Genomic DNA, 15,457 nt, shown 5'->3' on the forward strand with positions numbered 1-15,457 from the left:
TGAAAAATTGCTCTTAAATAATCATTCAGTTCAAATGCATTGCACATAAAAGTTAAATATAACTGAACTGTACTTCAGCAGGGATTCTTTTATGAACCACAAGAGGGAGTCAGCGTATACTAGTTGTACCCATACCACACTTGAGAATCCCTGTTCTTCAAAAACGTGAAAGAAAAAGTTTCAATTTTATTTAGGGAGGGGGGTCCCTTATTATACTTACCCCCCCCCCCCCTCTTTCTTTTGAAATATGCCCTCTGTCCTCTCGACTCCTCACTCACGCGAACTCCTGCGTGGTGTGACACACTCACTCACTTCTCTCTCACCTCTCCACCCAACCACGTATTCTTTTCTAACCTTAAAAAAAAAAAATCAATTATAATTTTTTAACCTGCAATTCTTCCTGACGGGCTGCACGGGCGAAGGCATGCTGTGGAAGGCCCGGAGCAAGACTGATGGCATGCAGGTATATTCCATTTTTATACTGTTTTGTTGGATTGTGCGTAAAAGTTGGGTGGGTGCGTCTTGAAACCGAGGGGGGGGGGGGAATCATTTTATTGGAAATATTTATGCACAGCACATAAGAATGATGTGGATATCTGTGAGTAAAAAAAAAAAAAAAAAACAATTTACAATTCAGATAGAAGATGCAGCTCTATTCTAAGTTTGAAATGGTGCGTTTAATGTCTTTCGAAGTGTGTGGGAATGTGCAAATGGGCTGAATATATCTCTTTAAGAAAAGTGGACCCCGTTGACCCCTCCCCTTATTCTCGCAGCTGCACCAAACCTATAAGTAGTGCCTTCATGGGGCGCATCCACGCCTCCGTCGATGTGTGTGTGCGCGTGATGGTGTGTGTGTGCGCGCTCGCGCGCGTGTGTGTGTGTGTGTGTCTGTGCAGCCTTCTTTGCGCGTAAAGACATCGAGCCCACGAGAAAAAGTAAATAACACATCGAGTTCATTCATGGACCCGTGAAAAGAAGCTGGATTACATTTGGGAGAATTTGGGCGATCACTTGGAGGGTTGAGCATCCTGTTGATTTCATTTTTCATTATATTATTATTATTATTATTCATTTTTTTGATCGTTGAGGGTCTTCAGAGGGGTTCCAGATGTTAATCCACACCTATTCGGCTATGGTGAGTGTGGTGCTTTTTACGCATTTTTTTGGGGTGGGGGGGGATCACTTTAACGCTTGACAGCCGAACGAATGTGACTTAATGATAGACAAATTTCCCAGCGACATCATTTTGAACCCTCTATAGATTGTTTTATTATCTGCGTTATGACTGACTTAAGTCTCGAATGTCGTCGTCGTCGTCCCCCCAAACCCCCCCCCCCCCCAACCCCCCCACCGGTTTTGCATTTGGAAGCTTTTGTACTTTCCACTTGCATTTTGCAGTCCAAAAAAATGACTTTAAAAAGTCATCTTTTAACCATAAAATATTCTTTAAAAAAACCAAACAGTTTTGTACGTTTTTAAATGTCGCATGACATAAAGTGGTGTACAGGAGGAGGAGGGCATTTCTGTGTCAAATAATGGAGCCACATTGATCCGGCTGACCCAGCTCTTAAATTTTTTTTTTTTTTTAAATCCAATGATGTCAGGATGCGTGTGAGCCTGAATGGAGGCTAGAGTGGATCAACAACTTTTTGACAGACAATTCCTTAAAGAACATCGGCGTGATTTGGACTAATATACGCACAGCGTTTGCGTTGCGCATGACCAAAAGAGGCATCATTTGGGAGTCATCAAATGCGCATTGCATATTCTTTGCATTTTGGTGGCTGCGACCTTTTGTGACACAGGCCAAGGGGCAACGTGGGCAATGTGCGCGTTCAATGAGCACTCAAATATTTGTATGATCATTTTGGAGTCTATTTCTTGATGGCTGCGACCAAGTGATATTGATGTACATTTTTGCTTCGACTTGAATAATAAAAGTTTGGAATGTGTGTTTTCGTTCGGTGCAGGAGCGCGCAGACGGACTGAGCAGCTCGTCACCGAGCGGGCGCCTCTCCCAGTTGTCCTCCCTCAACCAGGCCGCTTACTCCTCGGCGCCCCCCCTCTGCCACACTCCGGCCTCCGACTTCCAGCCTCCGTACTTCCCTCCCCCGTACCCGCAGTCCTCCCTGTCCTACTCCCAGAGCCAGGACTCGGCCTACTCCCACCTGTCGGACCCTTACACCTCTATTAACTCCATCCATCAGCACCAGCAAGCCGCATGGCACTCCCAGAGGTCGCGCTCCGACGACGGGGGGCTCCTGTCGCAAACGCACCGGGCTCTCGGGCTCGACCCCCGCAGGGAGTACGCGGCTGTCCCGCGCCTGCTCCACGGTCTCGGGGAAGGGGCCGCGGCTCTCGGGGACGGACCCCTCGGGATGCACCTAGGACATCACGGCCTGGATGAGCTTCAGGTGATCTCGCTACCCCCCCCCCCACACCCATCTTGTTGGCACGTTGGAGATGCGCGAGCAGCAGCCGACGTGCAAAAAAACCGTGCAAAAAAAAAAAAAAAACACCAAAAAATCCCTTGAATTCATTCGAATACGTCGGTTGCCCGTCATCAAAATGTGTTACATTAACATACATTAGTTTATTATTTTTTTTTTTTAAAGGAAAGGGGAAATAACAGTTTAGGACATTTTTATCATGTGCAACCGATGTAAATGATCGAATTGTTTTTCTGTGCACTTGTATACATATTTTTTTATGTGAAGCCAAAAATAGAACTCTAATTAACATTTCTAAATTGCAATACCTGTTTTTTAAAAAGTCCAGAAAACTGAGGGAGTGGAATATTATGATATAGGCCTAAACATTATTATTTCAATATTATGATTCCCCCCCCCCCCCTCCAAATACACCTTTAAAATTATATCCAGTCACAAATATTTAGTTGACATTTGTAAATTAAAATACGATTTATAGTCTACTGTTATCAGGATAGTGTGAAAATACCTCTATCAATTATGGGGAGGGGGGGACATAAATGTTATAATATTAATCGTAAAAAAAATATATCTCATTTCATATTTCTTTTGCCCTCAAATGCACCATTAAAATGATATTCAGGCATTGCCCCAATAAAACATGCAATTGCAAAATAATTTTCAATTCCACTTCATTACTTGAGAAAAAATATTTCATAATTTATAAATGGGAAATAAAAATAGTATTAATAGCACATTTTAAAACGTATTTGTACCACAAAATAGACATAAATCTGTAATTTTTTTTAGTGCCATCCCCCCCCCCCCCCCAACATTGTGTGCAGAGATGTTCCCTAATTGTAGTTGATTAAAACGGATGATAGCATTCAATTGTGTTTTGTTACTTATGCAGCATGCATGTATAAATGGACAGCTCAATGGGTCAGTGCGTGTCTTTTTTTTTTAACGCGTGGCGCGCGAGCCCCCTCTTTCTCTCTCTCTTTTTTTTTTTTTTTTTTTTCCCCAGCCCAGAAGAATAGTTTGTAAGGTTTATTGAGCAGTCAGCATCTCCGCAGCAGGTGCAGCTGCAGACGCTGTTTGTTGCTCTGCGTGCAGCACAAACACACCGCGACCAATTGATGTGCACGCTCATTATTAAGAAAAAGCGACGTCGGGGAGGCGCAGCCACAAGAACTGAGTCAAGACGGCCATGTCGCTGCTAAACGGAGGCCTGCTCGATAGCGTCTTTCTTTGATTAATGGACGACATCCTGCACCTTTAAAGCCGACTATGAATTTAGCACAAAGGAGCTCGCCTTGTCCTTTTATTGCCGCTTGAATGAATGCAGCAAAAGAATTCAACTGATTTAATTAAGTCAAACTAACACCAAGCGGACTCATTTTTTTTTATATATTTTTTTTTTTATGGCGACTCAATTGCATTTTGTTAGTCCAATTCAGACCCGGTAGGAACTTTTGTTCATATAATACACTCGTATAGAACTGAAAAATAGGAACAAAGTCACCGTTTCTTTTATTTGTTGTAGTTGAGGGAGTGCATTTGAATTATACGCTAGACTTGTGAATGTTCCGCTAGAGCTCATTGTGCAAAAAAATAAAATAAGTCTTAAATAATATTCTCCAAACACAATCATAAAATGATATAACTTATAATGGTAGAAATGTGAATCAAATGCCACATACGTTCACATTTCTGCATACATTTGATTTTTCACCAAAAAAACCCCAACTTGCATTTAAACTTCATGCAACTTGATTTGATTATTTACCGCAGCGATGTGCTTTCAATTTCACAACACACAAAGAATGAAATGCACTCTTGAAAAAAAAAAATCACTCAATAAATATAGGTTCTACATATAGTACCCAAATACGATTATTTGGCTTGTATACATTGGGAAACTGTTTTGGGGTACGATAGCACCCATTTCTAGTGATTTTATATGGAACCAACCTTTACGGTTCTATAGCACCAAACGATAACCAAAAAGTTCTTGAATATTTATCCTCGTATATTATCTAAATAACTCCATGGTGCTAAATGGAATCATGGGTGCAACAGAACTATCACCTCTGTAAAGAGCCAGTAAGAACCCCAGTGGTGTACCATGATGCAAAATGGTACCAGGTGTGCTGTATAAAACTTCTGAAGCACCTTTAGTTTGTAGCGTGTGCGTTACGTGGCTTTTAAAGAGAAAAGCCATGTGTGTGTGTGTGTGTGTGTGTCTTTCTGGGTGTGTGTAGGCTATAAGGCCAGTGGATAAATGATAGTGACTGTCTGTCTGACACAGGGAATGGAGGAAGGATCAGCCTTGGGCATCCTGGACCACTCTGTCATTAAAAAAGGTAAGCTCCCGGTGTGTGTGTGTGTGTGTGTGTGTGTGTGTGTGTGTGTGTTTCTATATGTGAAGAGAGAGTGCGCTTGTGTCCAAAGTGTGCACCTATATAATTGTGCTATACATGCTGAAGGGGTTTTTGTGTTCAGTAATGGCGCTCCAACACTAGTCTTGCCTTGCTGAAATACACACGGGCACGCACACACACACACACACAGACACTCACACACGCACACTATAAATAATTCTGTTTTGCTATTTCATTTGAAGTCAAGAAGTCCTCTAATACTCAGCTGCAGACTTTTCTCCCCAAAGGCACAAATTCTTAATGAACTGTTCATGGTCATATGAGAGAGAGAGAGAGATTAAAATGGACAGGAAAGAGAAGTGGAGCAAGGGGAAAAAAAGGAGATGATAAAAGTGGAGTTGTGGGGAAATTTGCTGTACTGTTGTGCTAATATTAAAGATATTGAGTGTCAATTTCTTTGTGGCCCTTTCAGAAGACACAGCTGCACGGTTAGAAAACTCAAGTAGGATTAGAAGCCAGTGGAGTCTGATAGAAGGTGGGGGGGGGGGGGGGGGGGGGGGGGGGGTGATGTTCGATGATTCTATGATAAGGGTGCGGAGCAAAAAAGAAATGTTCTCCAGAAAATAAAAAAAATATGAAGAATATAATGAAACGCTTGTTAAACACTTATGTTTTGTTGGTGAATTGCAAACTACAGTAGGATGTAGAAAGGAAAGCCTATATTATCATCGTATGATGCAGATATGACAAAATTAGGGATTCTTCAGTGCAACTCCCCCCACTCCCCAAAAAGAAAACATGGAGCAAATGTAGGAAATGAGACAAAATATTCAGCACAACGACATAGCTGATAAAATGGTATAGAAAAGGAATGAATGAAGTTACATTGATTAAACATTGCCACACTAAAATAGAATCATTTCCATAACATTTATTAAACAAAACAACTTTTACTGTAGCACCCCAAAACATGTCAGTGTACTACAAATTGGGTTATTCTAACATTCAGGAACTCATACTAATTATTATGATTTTTTTAATACGTTGATTATATTGCGCGGCTCCCAAAAGACACTGAATTGTAACAGTCTTTAATATGAACATGCTCTTCTGGTCGTATCACCATTTGTCTGTCAAACTAGTTAGCGATAAAAGGTGTCACTTCAGTACTACAGCACTATAGGTTCATTTTTATTTCAAGGCGACAGTACCATATGTAATACGTTTACTGCAGAATAATTGCCTAAAAATCCCTGTGATGGTACTTTGGCATGTAATACGTAGTACAGTGTCACTTTGATTGCCGCGACAACACTGGATCACCTACTTCCGACCAGCCTGGACACCTCTCGTGTTGCGTTTGCGTTACCGTTCATAATGATATCGCTTTAAATATTTACCACGGCGGCTTAAAAGTACATTTCTAACTGTAAGGGGTGCCGAGAAGCATAAAAAAAAATAATAATTCTTCCTGACAGCAACAACGCGGACGGTCCCGTTGTTATTGCACATGCTGGATGTTGTCATTTAACATTATTTTATTTCTCCTGCAATTTGGGGTGGCGTCACAACTCTGATAGACACAAACATGAGTCCTACCCAGGGGGAAAGGACACCAAACCTTCTCTTCTGTTGGATCGGATGACATTGGGACATCCCAGGATTGTTAAAAACAAAACTGTAAAAAAAAAAAAATATATATATATATAGATTACGCCATTTATTTTTGAGTCCGCTGCCTTGGAGTTCAGAAGTTTGGGGTTCGAATCCTGGCTCTGGCCTTACTGTGTGGCGTTTGCATGTCCCTCCGGGGGTTTTTGCGTGGCTTTTCACCGGCTACTCTAAATTGTCCAGAGGTGTGAACATCAGTGTGAGTGGCCATTTGTGCCCAGTGATTGGTTGGCGACTAGTTCAGGGTGTACCCCACCGCTCGCCAAAAGTACGTTGGGATAGGCTACAGCTCATCGTATGACAGGAATGAGGACGTGGTATAAAAAATGGATGGCTGCACGGTCGGATCTTTCAGCGCAGTAAACGGCCGCTTATTTGGTTCGCCGTTTGCAAATTGGCACATTTTCTTAGCAATCAATCTTTTGTTACCCACTGAAAAGCTCACCTCGAGTAAGGCTTGAGCAGGGCTTCACTGTACCTTTAAAGGCTGATTCAGTTTAAACCTCCAAATTCTGAGTACCGGTCCTTCAATTCATACTGTGTAGTATGTGGATTTGGGAATAACCATATGACCACATCTTATACTAATGGATAGATTAAAAAGTTGTGAGTGTATATGAATGGCCTTACGGTGTGAAATAAAGTAATTTAAGAACACACACACATAAACCTTAACCACTTGAAAAACAACCTCAACAACAGAATCAACAAGCAAGGCTCCACAATTCGAGCTGTCACCACTGGGGAGACATGACACTGAATAGATCGGACAGGAGGGGGTTTACATAAATGCTCTAGTTGTACTGCAGTTTTAATTTCACTTTCAGGATAAACTTTAGCCGTTATTTTGAATCAGATCCTCTCTCGGGTCCTACAATTCCCACAGACGCACTCCAAAATCTCGTTGAAAGTCTTCCCACAAGTGTGGAAGCGGTTATAGCTGCAAGGGGGCCACAGCACCTTATACTGCAATGACAAGCGTCCCATTACTTTAGTCCTTTAGTACAAGTGGGGGGGGGGGGGGGGGGGGGGGGGAAGGAGGGTGCCAGTCGCCAATGTACTTTAAGACGTTTATTGAATGAGACAACCAGTCAAACACACATATACAAAATAAAGACATTTGCAAGGAGCATTTAGAAGACACGTACATTGAACTAACCGCATCATAAATAGCCAAGCAGGACTTCAGTCAGAGCTCCGTATATCCCTCTTTCTTCCTTTTCTGTCCAGTTCCTATCCCATCCAAGCTGAACGGTTCGGCCCTGTCCGCCTTTTCTCTCGGCAAGGACGGCCTCGGCATGGGCGCCGTGTCCAACCCGGCCGAGGTTTTCTGCTCGGTGCCAGGCCGCCTCTCGCTGCTCAGTTCCACCTCCAAGTACAAGGTCACCGTCGGGGAGGTGCAGCGGCGGCTCTCCCCGCCAGAGTGCCTCAACGCCTCTCTGCTAGGCGGAGTCCTTCGCAGGTAAGAGGAAGAGCGAGCTCCAATGTCAGACTTAAAAAGTAAAGAAACCCAATTTAATCAAACCTTTTTCAGAAATTTTGAATACTTGTTTGAAGTTTTTTTTAAATAATAATAAATAAATAAAAAACATTGTCCAAGCTTGTCCTCTTCCTGTGAGCCATTTTGTAAATGGCGTCATTGTTGGAGGTCTGTGATTGAATTTCTTGCTTGGGAAGGAGAACCACCACTAAACATTTTCTGCAATAGGCTATAGCTCAATCAAAAAGTGAGTGTCCAGGATCAAAGGTGAAGAACATGGGCCTGCTTTGAGTGACCTCCGTGACAAGTAAAGGAGCATGTGAAGTCATCAGTTCCTTTGGCTGGACAACCATAACCCATCCCACATACTCACCGGATCTGACACCGATAGATTATCACCTTTGTGGACCTTTAAAAGAAGGATTAGGGGGTCAGCACATCTCTGATGACAAACAAATTAAGAAAGCTGCAAAAAACTAGAAGTGCAGCGTAGTGAATTTTCAAAAGATTGCATACATACCCCTGCTCATCGATGGACAGTGGCTGTTGAGTAAAGGAGAGATTATATTGTAAAGTAGCGATAAAATACCCACTTTTGGGGCTTTATTTCTATGTGTATATATTGCCTTTCTCTTACAAAGTGGGTGTACACACACTGAACTATTTTTAAAATCACAGCTCCATCTGCTGGACCTCTTGCTCACCTCGGTTTTGCCATACGAGTGTCAAGGAAAGGCCCCTTTGACAACTACTTCTGTTTGACCCAGTATTGTATCTGCTTTGTCCATATTTGGCCAAGACCGCCCCCTTTCCTCTGATTGGTTGCCTCCGTGTAGAAGACCCACTTGTAAAAGCACACGTGTTTGTTATGTCGACAGCGCTGGCTTGGGAGCGGAGATGTAGGCGGAGATTTTCGCGAGTGACGTAGATAAGGCAGAAAAGCGTCGAGAACTCAGGAATGCGTGGATGATTTAATGTAATCTTTCACGTTTATTGAGGCACCGTGGAGACCATGTTACATCCCGAATACTAGAGAAAGTTGGTTTGGCAAAATATGTCCCCTTTAATGACAATAACACCAAATTCAGAGAAGCAATAAATTCCCCATCCGTGGCTTTACGTATAAGAACTCACAGTTTCATTATTCTGCTGCATTGTCATGATGACTGAGTGACTGTGATGAGTAATAAACCAAAGGCACTTTTTAAAAAATTGACAATGCTGATTCCGATATTTGGCAGAATGTGTAATGTAATTGTAATGTACTATACATTTTCAGCGGCATTAGAAACTTGTCAAACCATCACAACATAATATGTAACAATAGCTGTTCGAAAAGGACGTTAGTTGAAGCAAAGCTGAAACAGGTCAATGCTGAAACCTTAGAATAAAATTCTAATAACCGATTAATCAGCCGATAAATACAAAAATACATATATTTTGACATAAATGCTAAAACTTACCAATAACTTGGTATTGTTGTTTGTGTAAATGTAATTATCTTTGTCTTATGTTATAATGAAATAATGTGTTAAAAAGAAAAAACAATCAGCAAAAATCGACCAAAAGAAAAACGCCAGCGTTTTGACGATTTGAAAAGGGCTAATATCGGCGAGTTAAATTGTCCGGACCCTAATATTGACCCAATGACGGGTGTGTGTTCTCAATGACCGGACTGAGGTAGGTCATGGAACTGATGCAAAATCCTGAGAAGGATTTGAGATCCCACGTCCATAGCAGTCTTCTCAGTCTATCTGAACCTCTTTGAGGATGTCTTCCGAGTAAAAGCACTGATACAAAGTAACTGTGAGGTCAGAGCTTGAGGACCCAAAATGGGTCATGGGACTAAATCACAAGAGCAGGCAACGGTTTAATGAACCCGGGCCTTGGGGCGAGAGAGCAAACTCATGGATGGGGCTCATTAAAGGATCTAAAGGGAAGTAAAAGTTTTTTTTTCCTCCTCTGCGGAGACAGGCGTCCTCCAGCTTGATGACGATCTGTCGCTGTCTGTCATGGCTTGACAAAAAAAAGTGTGCATAAATAAATACGGATCAACAGACCCTTAAAGGGGAGAAAACTAGGCAGGAAATAGAACATACAAGACACATTTGAGTGTTGACAGCGATCATAAGGGGCTTTCAGTGGGTTAACACGCACACACACACACACACAGATCGGACCATATACTAAAAACTGCTCTCTGTCTCTATCTCCCCTCAGGGCGAAGTCCAAGAATGGTGGCCGCTGTCTGAGAGAGCGTCTGGAAAAGATTGGCCTCAACCTGCCCGCCGGGCGACGCAAGGCAGCCAACGTCACTCTGCTAACATCTCTGGTGGAGGGTAAGACGCACGGACACACACACACACACACACACACACACACACTGACCTGCCCATATCCTAACAGATCGAGACACGGCAAAATATGTTTCCACCAGCTGATGTGAATATTAAATCAGCCATTGGTGGCGTACACACACACACACGCGCGTCCAGCGTGACGTTTACAAAATGGAAGCCAAAGACCAGTGAACTGCGTAAGTAGTGCAAGTGAGAAAACGGGTGCACAACGTTTCCCCTGACTTGACTTGACAAAGTAGCAGATTGTGCAGCACTTTAAAGCATTTTCATGGCTCCCAAAAAGGAAACCCATCCAGATGTCACAATAACCGCCGTGTTTTCACTGTGCTAAATTTAATCCTTTAATAGACTCACGCTGCCTCTGTCCTCACCGTCCTCCTTCTCCTCCTCCTCCCTTCCTAGGTGAGGCCATCCATCTGGCGAGGGATTTCGGGTACGTGTGCGAGACCGAGTTCCCCGCCAGAGCCGCCGCCGAGTATCTGTGCAGGCAGAGCGAGCCCGACCAGCTCCCGACGCGCCGCAGCATGCTGCTCGCCACCAAGTGAGTGGGACTGCCAGTACGATTCTGAGCACTTAGGGTGAACTCTGACATTGGGTACGCCTGCAATAAGAGTCGATATGAACCAAAATCATTCCCTGGACATCTCATTAGGTACAAAATCTAATTAGATTCAATACAAGAGCTTTGATGGATACTGCTGGGGAGCTGTTTGTGTAACAGTAAAATACGAAACAATAGAATACGAACAGCGGTGGCCGGTGGAGTTTTCTCCAGGGGTGAGGTCAGCTGATATGGAGGGTGGGCGGGGTAATGGCCGCTGAAAATCAACGCCCTTTCTTTGCTTAATCTTTTGCAATAAAGTGAAGATACTGCACATGTCACACTTTTAACAAGAATCTATGGTAAAGAATCTGGCGCCCAAAACCGGAAGTTGCATCACAAAATGAGACGACAGGGACAAATGGATGAATTTTACTCATCATTAACTGTATGCTATTTATCCTTGTCATCTAAAAATAGATGATATATATTTTGAAATATTTTATGACTTAACATTTTCATTTTCATTAGTAACATTTGGTCCTTTTCAAGGTGACTCATCAGCGGTATGGCGGCGCCGCCGCAACATCCTCCCGGCATTCCGCGCTCCACTCACAATTTGAGACAAGAATAAATTGATATAATATTAATGCTGTGTCACCTCACCGTAATGCTGCCTTTTGCCACTTATAAACCACTTTTGGTGACTGCTGGATCATATATTTAACATAATTGACTGTGCTGGTGCAGAAGTAGGTTGTGCTTACAAATTTAGAAACATGCAAAATAATTTTAAGCAATTTAGAAACCCTTTTTAAAAGTGTGACCTGATAAACATTAGCATTGTTATCATTCTCGAGACAGAATTACTCATTTTGATCACGATTGGATGTCTTCTGATCATGCAGGTGTACCTAATGTTGTGACCCACGAGTGTATGTTTCCAAGAGAAAATGTCCAAATATAGCCGCTCACCTCCTTTTCCTTTATTAAAGGGAGATCTGTAAAGAGTTTGTGGACCTCATGTCCCAGGATCGCTCCCCGCTCGGGGGCAGCAGACCCACCCCCTGCCTGGAGCCCAGCCTCCAGGGGAGCCTCACCCACTTCAGCCTGCTCACCCACGGCTTCGGCACGCCCGCCATCTGCGCCGCGCTCTCCGCTTTCCAGAGCTACCTGATGGAGGCGATCAAAATGCTGGACAAAGGAGATGGCGGAGGGAAGGGCCACCACGACAAGGAGATGAAGCACCGTAAATAGATGGTGATGAGGCAAAAAAAAAAAAAAAGAGGCCAAATCCCCTCTGTGCCAACCTTTGGGACAAAGAGAGAGACCACCCTGGACCCTCAGGCATAAGGAGGTGTACTGTAATGTACTGTAATGTTTGTCCATAAACCTCAATTCAAATGGACCTCTCTTCTCAGCAGCATCCACATCAGGATGAACGCCTAGATATGGCAGTATTGTTTTATTTCACACCTCTTTCCTCTTTTTTTTTTAAATGACGTGTTCGTGGAAGCGGAACTTTCAAACATTTTGGACTCATGCGGGACGTGTCATATATAAGCCATATCTGAGGCAACAACTTGCTCTTTTGCTCACAGACTTCATGCTCGGCTTCGGTTTGTAGTTCTTAGCAGGGTGCTCGTGGGAAATGGAGTCGCATATGCTTTGTCTTCAGTGGACAAGGACGATTGAAAGTGCAGCTAAAGGCGAGGGTTGGCTTTTATTTGGAAGTTCTGCGTGTCGTGTATATAAGTTAAGAGCAAAATCATTTTGTACTTTGTGTGTATGTTTATTATTAATGTTATTACTGTTGTTATTATTGTATTACGACATAAATGTAATATATTATTAAAAAAATAAGAATGGACCTGTTTTATGGATGTTTTTAATGTTTTGATCAGGTAAATCAACCTAAAAAAAAAATAACACTTTAGGGACTTAACTGAAGTAAAGGTAATACTTATAATGTAAATACCTTCACTTATACACTGCCCTCCAGAAGCGTTGGTACTGTGAGGCCAATCCCTTTGTCTTTGCTGCAGACTGAAAACATCTGCGTTTGGCATCCAAAAATAAACATAACATGAGAGACTAACATTTCAGATTTTATTTCCCGGTACATCTACATCTAGATCTGATACACAACTTGGAAGATAGGAATATTTGTAACAGAACACAACATTTTTATGTGGGCTAAATTATTAGAACAGGCAACTGACAGCACCAAATTTTGGCATTGTCCTTTTGTGATGTTTTTTCCAGGCTTTCACTGAAGAATATTTTAGTTGTTTGTTTTGGGGAGTTACTCCCTTCAGTCTCCTCTTAAGAACATCCTCTACAGGGTTTAAGTCTGGAGATTGACTTGGCCAGTCTAGAACTTTCCAACTTTTTGTTCTCTTGCATGATGAAGGACCTCCAAATTACCAGTAGTTTGGCAATATTTTCATTCAATTGGGAGGGGCGAAAAAATCGTTTCAGTTAATTTTGCTCAATAAAGATTCATTAGCTTGTCCCAAAAGAAGCTATGCAAGTTTCACTCATGAGCTTGTATGTTTTAGATAATGAGCAGATTCTTACTTTCCAAACTTCAATCTTTAAATCAGTCCAACATTTTTGATGCTTGTCTCTACTTTTCAGCAAATTCAGATGGGCCTGCCTGTTCTTTTTGCCAATGAGTGGTTTGCATCTTCTGACGTACTTCCTACACTTTTATTCATGAAGTCTTCTGCAAACAAAATTCTGAAGCCTTCATTGTACCCACTGGAGATTGTTCCTGATGTCACAAAAAGGTATTTTTGGGTGGACAGTTTTTCATAAACTGCTATTTTACTATCTGTCGGACATTTGTACATCAGTGTTTCTTTTCCTCTTTGGGACATTCAAAATGGCTGTACAAGTATTGACTGGCTAATATATGTCTAATTGATTACCCATCTTCCCTGAGCCTCACAATTTCTTGTTTTTACCACCTGATCTCTAAATAGTCTTCTGAACATAGACATTCAGCACCAATTATTTTTTTCAATATTATAGCAATACAAGACACCTGCAACAAAACAACTATCTTGTGCATGAAAATAAAAGCTAAAATATGGATCTCTTGTCTCATATTCACCTTTTGATGTCAACAACAAACAAATTAATTGCTTTGGAGGGAATGTATCTCTGTCTGTCACAGTAATGACATTTTTTTTAATTATTATTGTTCTCTCTGGGCAAAGCCGGCAAGGTCACAACCAGTGCTTTAAATCAATATTTGTATTCAATTAATCATTTATTTTGCAGATAAAATGTTGGATAAATGCCATAATGTTTTTATAATTTATACATTGTATAATATTTTTATAACATACAAAAATATATAATGTAGTGGATTAACCAGAAATAAAAATACACTAAAAATAATTTGTGATGCCACAAATCAGTCTCCTACTGCAAATAATGTACTCATCAACAGTAGGATGAAGGATTCAGTGACTTCCTCTCCCTCTATTGCAGGTTAAGTCTCCTCTAACCTTAAAACATCTCTCTTTACGAGACAGATTGTTCCCAAAGACCATCAAGGTCTCCAGAGGACACACTCTAATGCTTTCATGACTTCTCCTTAACGCGATGCCCCGCAGCTCAACATCTAAAAGAAAAGCCTCGGATGGATCGTTGACATGTTCGTGCTTCCGTCAGCATCAAACTGTGGTAACCTCAGTGATCTAACTTTTCGAACATTAAAAAGCTTAGTAAAAATAGTAAACATTCTAAAACTGAGGGGGCCCCAAAAGTGACTCAAGGGGTTCTCCGCTCCATCTGCAGCCTTGATCACAATACTTAGGTGGGCACAGGCAGAGGTGTGACCCCCTTGTGTCCAATAAGCCATTCAACTCAGATTCATCCCTCAAACCATCTGTTTCTGAGTCAACTTTTTCCCATGGACCACCTCTCCTGGTTCAGCAAACACTTCCAGCTTTCCAGGAGGTGCACACATCCTTATCTCCCTCTCTCTCCTCCCATCTCATTACTCCTCTCAGTAACCTAACCTCCGCTCTTCTCCCCCCATGCACCCCCCTTTCTATCCTACACTCCGCAGGGCCGCTCTCCATCTCCGTGTGTGTGCCTGCAGGCAAACATATGCTGCTCTTCCCGTCAAGAAGATTCCGGTGTGTTTGAGAGAGGAGGGATTGTTTAATGTTTATTAATCACCTGTCTGTGGAATGGGGAGGCGAGACAGCGATGGAGCCACACACTCACATGCATCCACACACACACACACACACACACACGTCTATTCAGTGACGTTACCAGCCTGTCCTGGTTTTACATTTACAGCAACACATAGTCTCTAAGAATTAAGGAAAGAAATATCTCAAAAGCACATTCTAAATCACAAGAGGTCAAATCCAAGGCCCAGGGGCCAAATTGGGCCAGTCACATCATTTTGTGGCCCAGTAAAGAAAATAAAGTGTGTCTGCTTCATGTTTCTTGCTCAATGGATTTGTTCAAAGAATTCAAAAAATGCAAATTTTCTTCACTTTAACCGAGCTGAATTATTTGCTTGCCACTATTTTCCATGATTTTTTATTACAAAATCAATTTGT

The 15,457-nt window shown here is 42.1% G+C and overlaps 1 protein-coding gene across 2 annotated transcripts; it reads left to right on the forward strand.

Moving 5' to 3' along the window:
• Window positions 1–326: 326 nt before the first annotated feature.
• tfap2e (transcription factor AP-2 epsilon) lies at window positions 327–12,924 on the forward strand. Of its 2 annotated transcripts, none has more exons than XM_061665342.1 (7): window positions 327–463; window positions 1,971–2,414; window positions 4,741–4,795; window positions 7,715–7,946; window positions 10,185–10,303; window positions 10,727–10,865; window positions 11,861–12,924. In XM_061665342.1, the coding sequence occupies exons 1-7, from the start codon at window positions 425–427 to the stop codon at window positions 12,120–12,122; spliced, it is 1,290 nt and encodes a 429-aa protein (XP_061521326.1). In that variant the 5' UTR covers window positions 327–424; the 3' UTR covers window positions 12,123–12,924. The 2 variants fall into 2 exon arrangements, with proteins under 2 accessions (XP_061521326.1, XP_061521327.1); XM_061665343.1 differs by lacking the exon at window positions 327–463 and adding an exon at window positions 829–1,135 and having other exon boundaries at window positions 11,861–12,923.
• Window positions 12,925–15,457: the final 2,533 nt, after the last annotated feature.

This window comes from Phycodurus eques, chromosome 20 (genome assembly GCF_024500275.1).
Source record: "Phycodurus eques isolate BA_2022a chromosome 20, UOR_Pequ_1.1, whole genome shotgun sequence".
Classification (NCBI taxonomy): domain Eukaryota; kingdom Metazoa; phylum Chordata; class Actinopteri; order Syngnathiformes; family Syngnathidae; genus Phycodurus; species Phycodurus eques.

Excerpts from the sequence above, each read along its gene's own strand:
- tfap2e (XM_061665342.1), top strand. The coding sequence starts at position 425 with ATGCTGTGGAAGGCCCGGAGCAAGACTGATGGCATGCAG. Across the intron at positions 464-1,970 it reads GCAAGACTGATGGCATGCAG|GAGCGCGCAGACGGACTGAG; the intron begins GTATATTCCATT and ends CGTTCGGTGCAG. Across the intron at positions 4,796-7,714 it reads CCACTCTGTCATTAAAAAAG|TTCCTATCCCATCCAAGCTG; the intron begins GTAAGCTCCCGG and ends TTTTCTGTCCAG.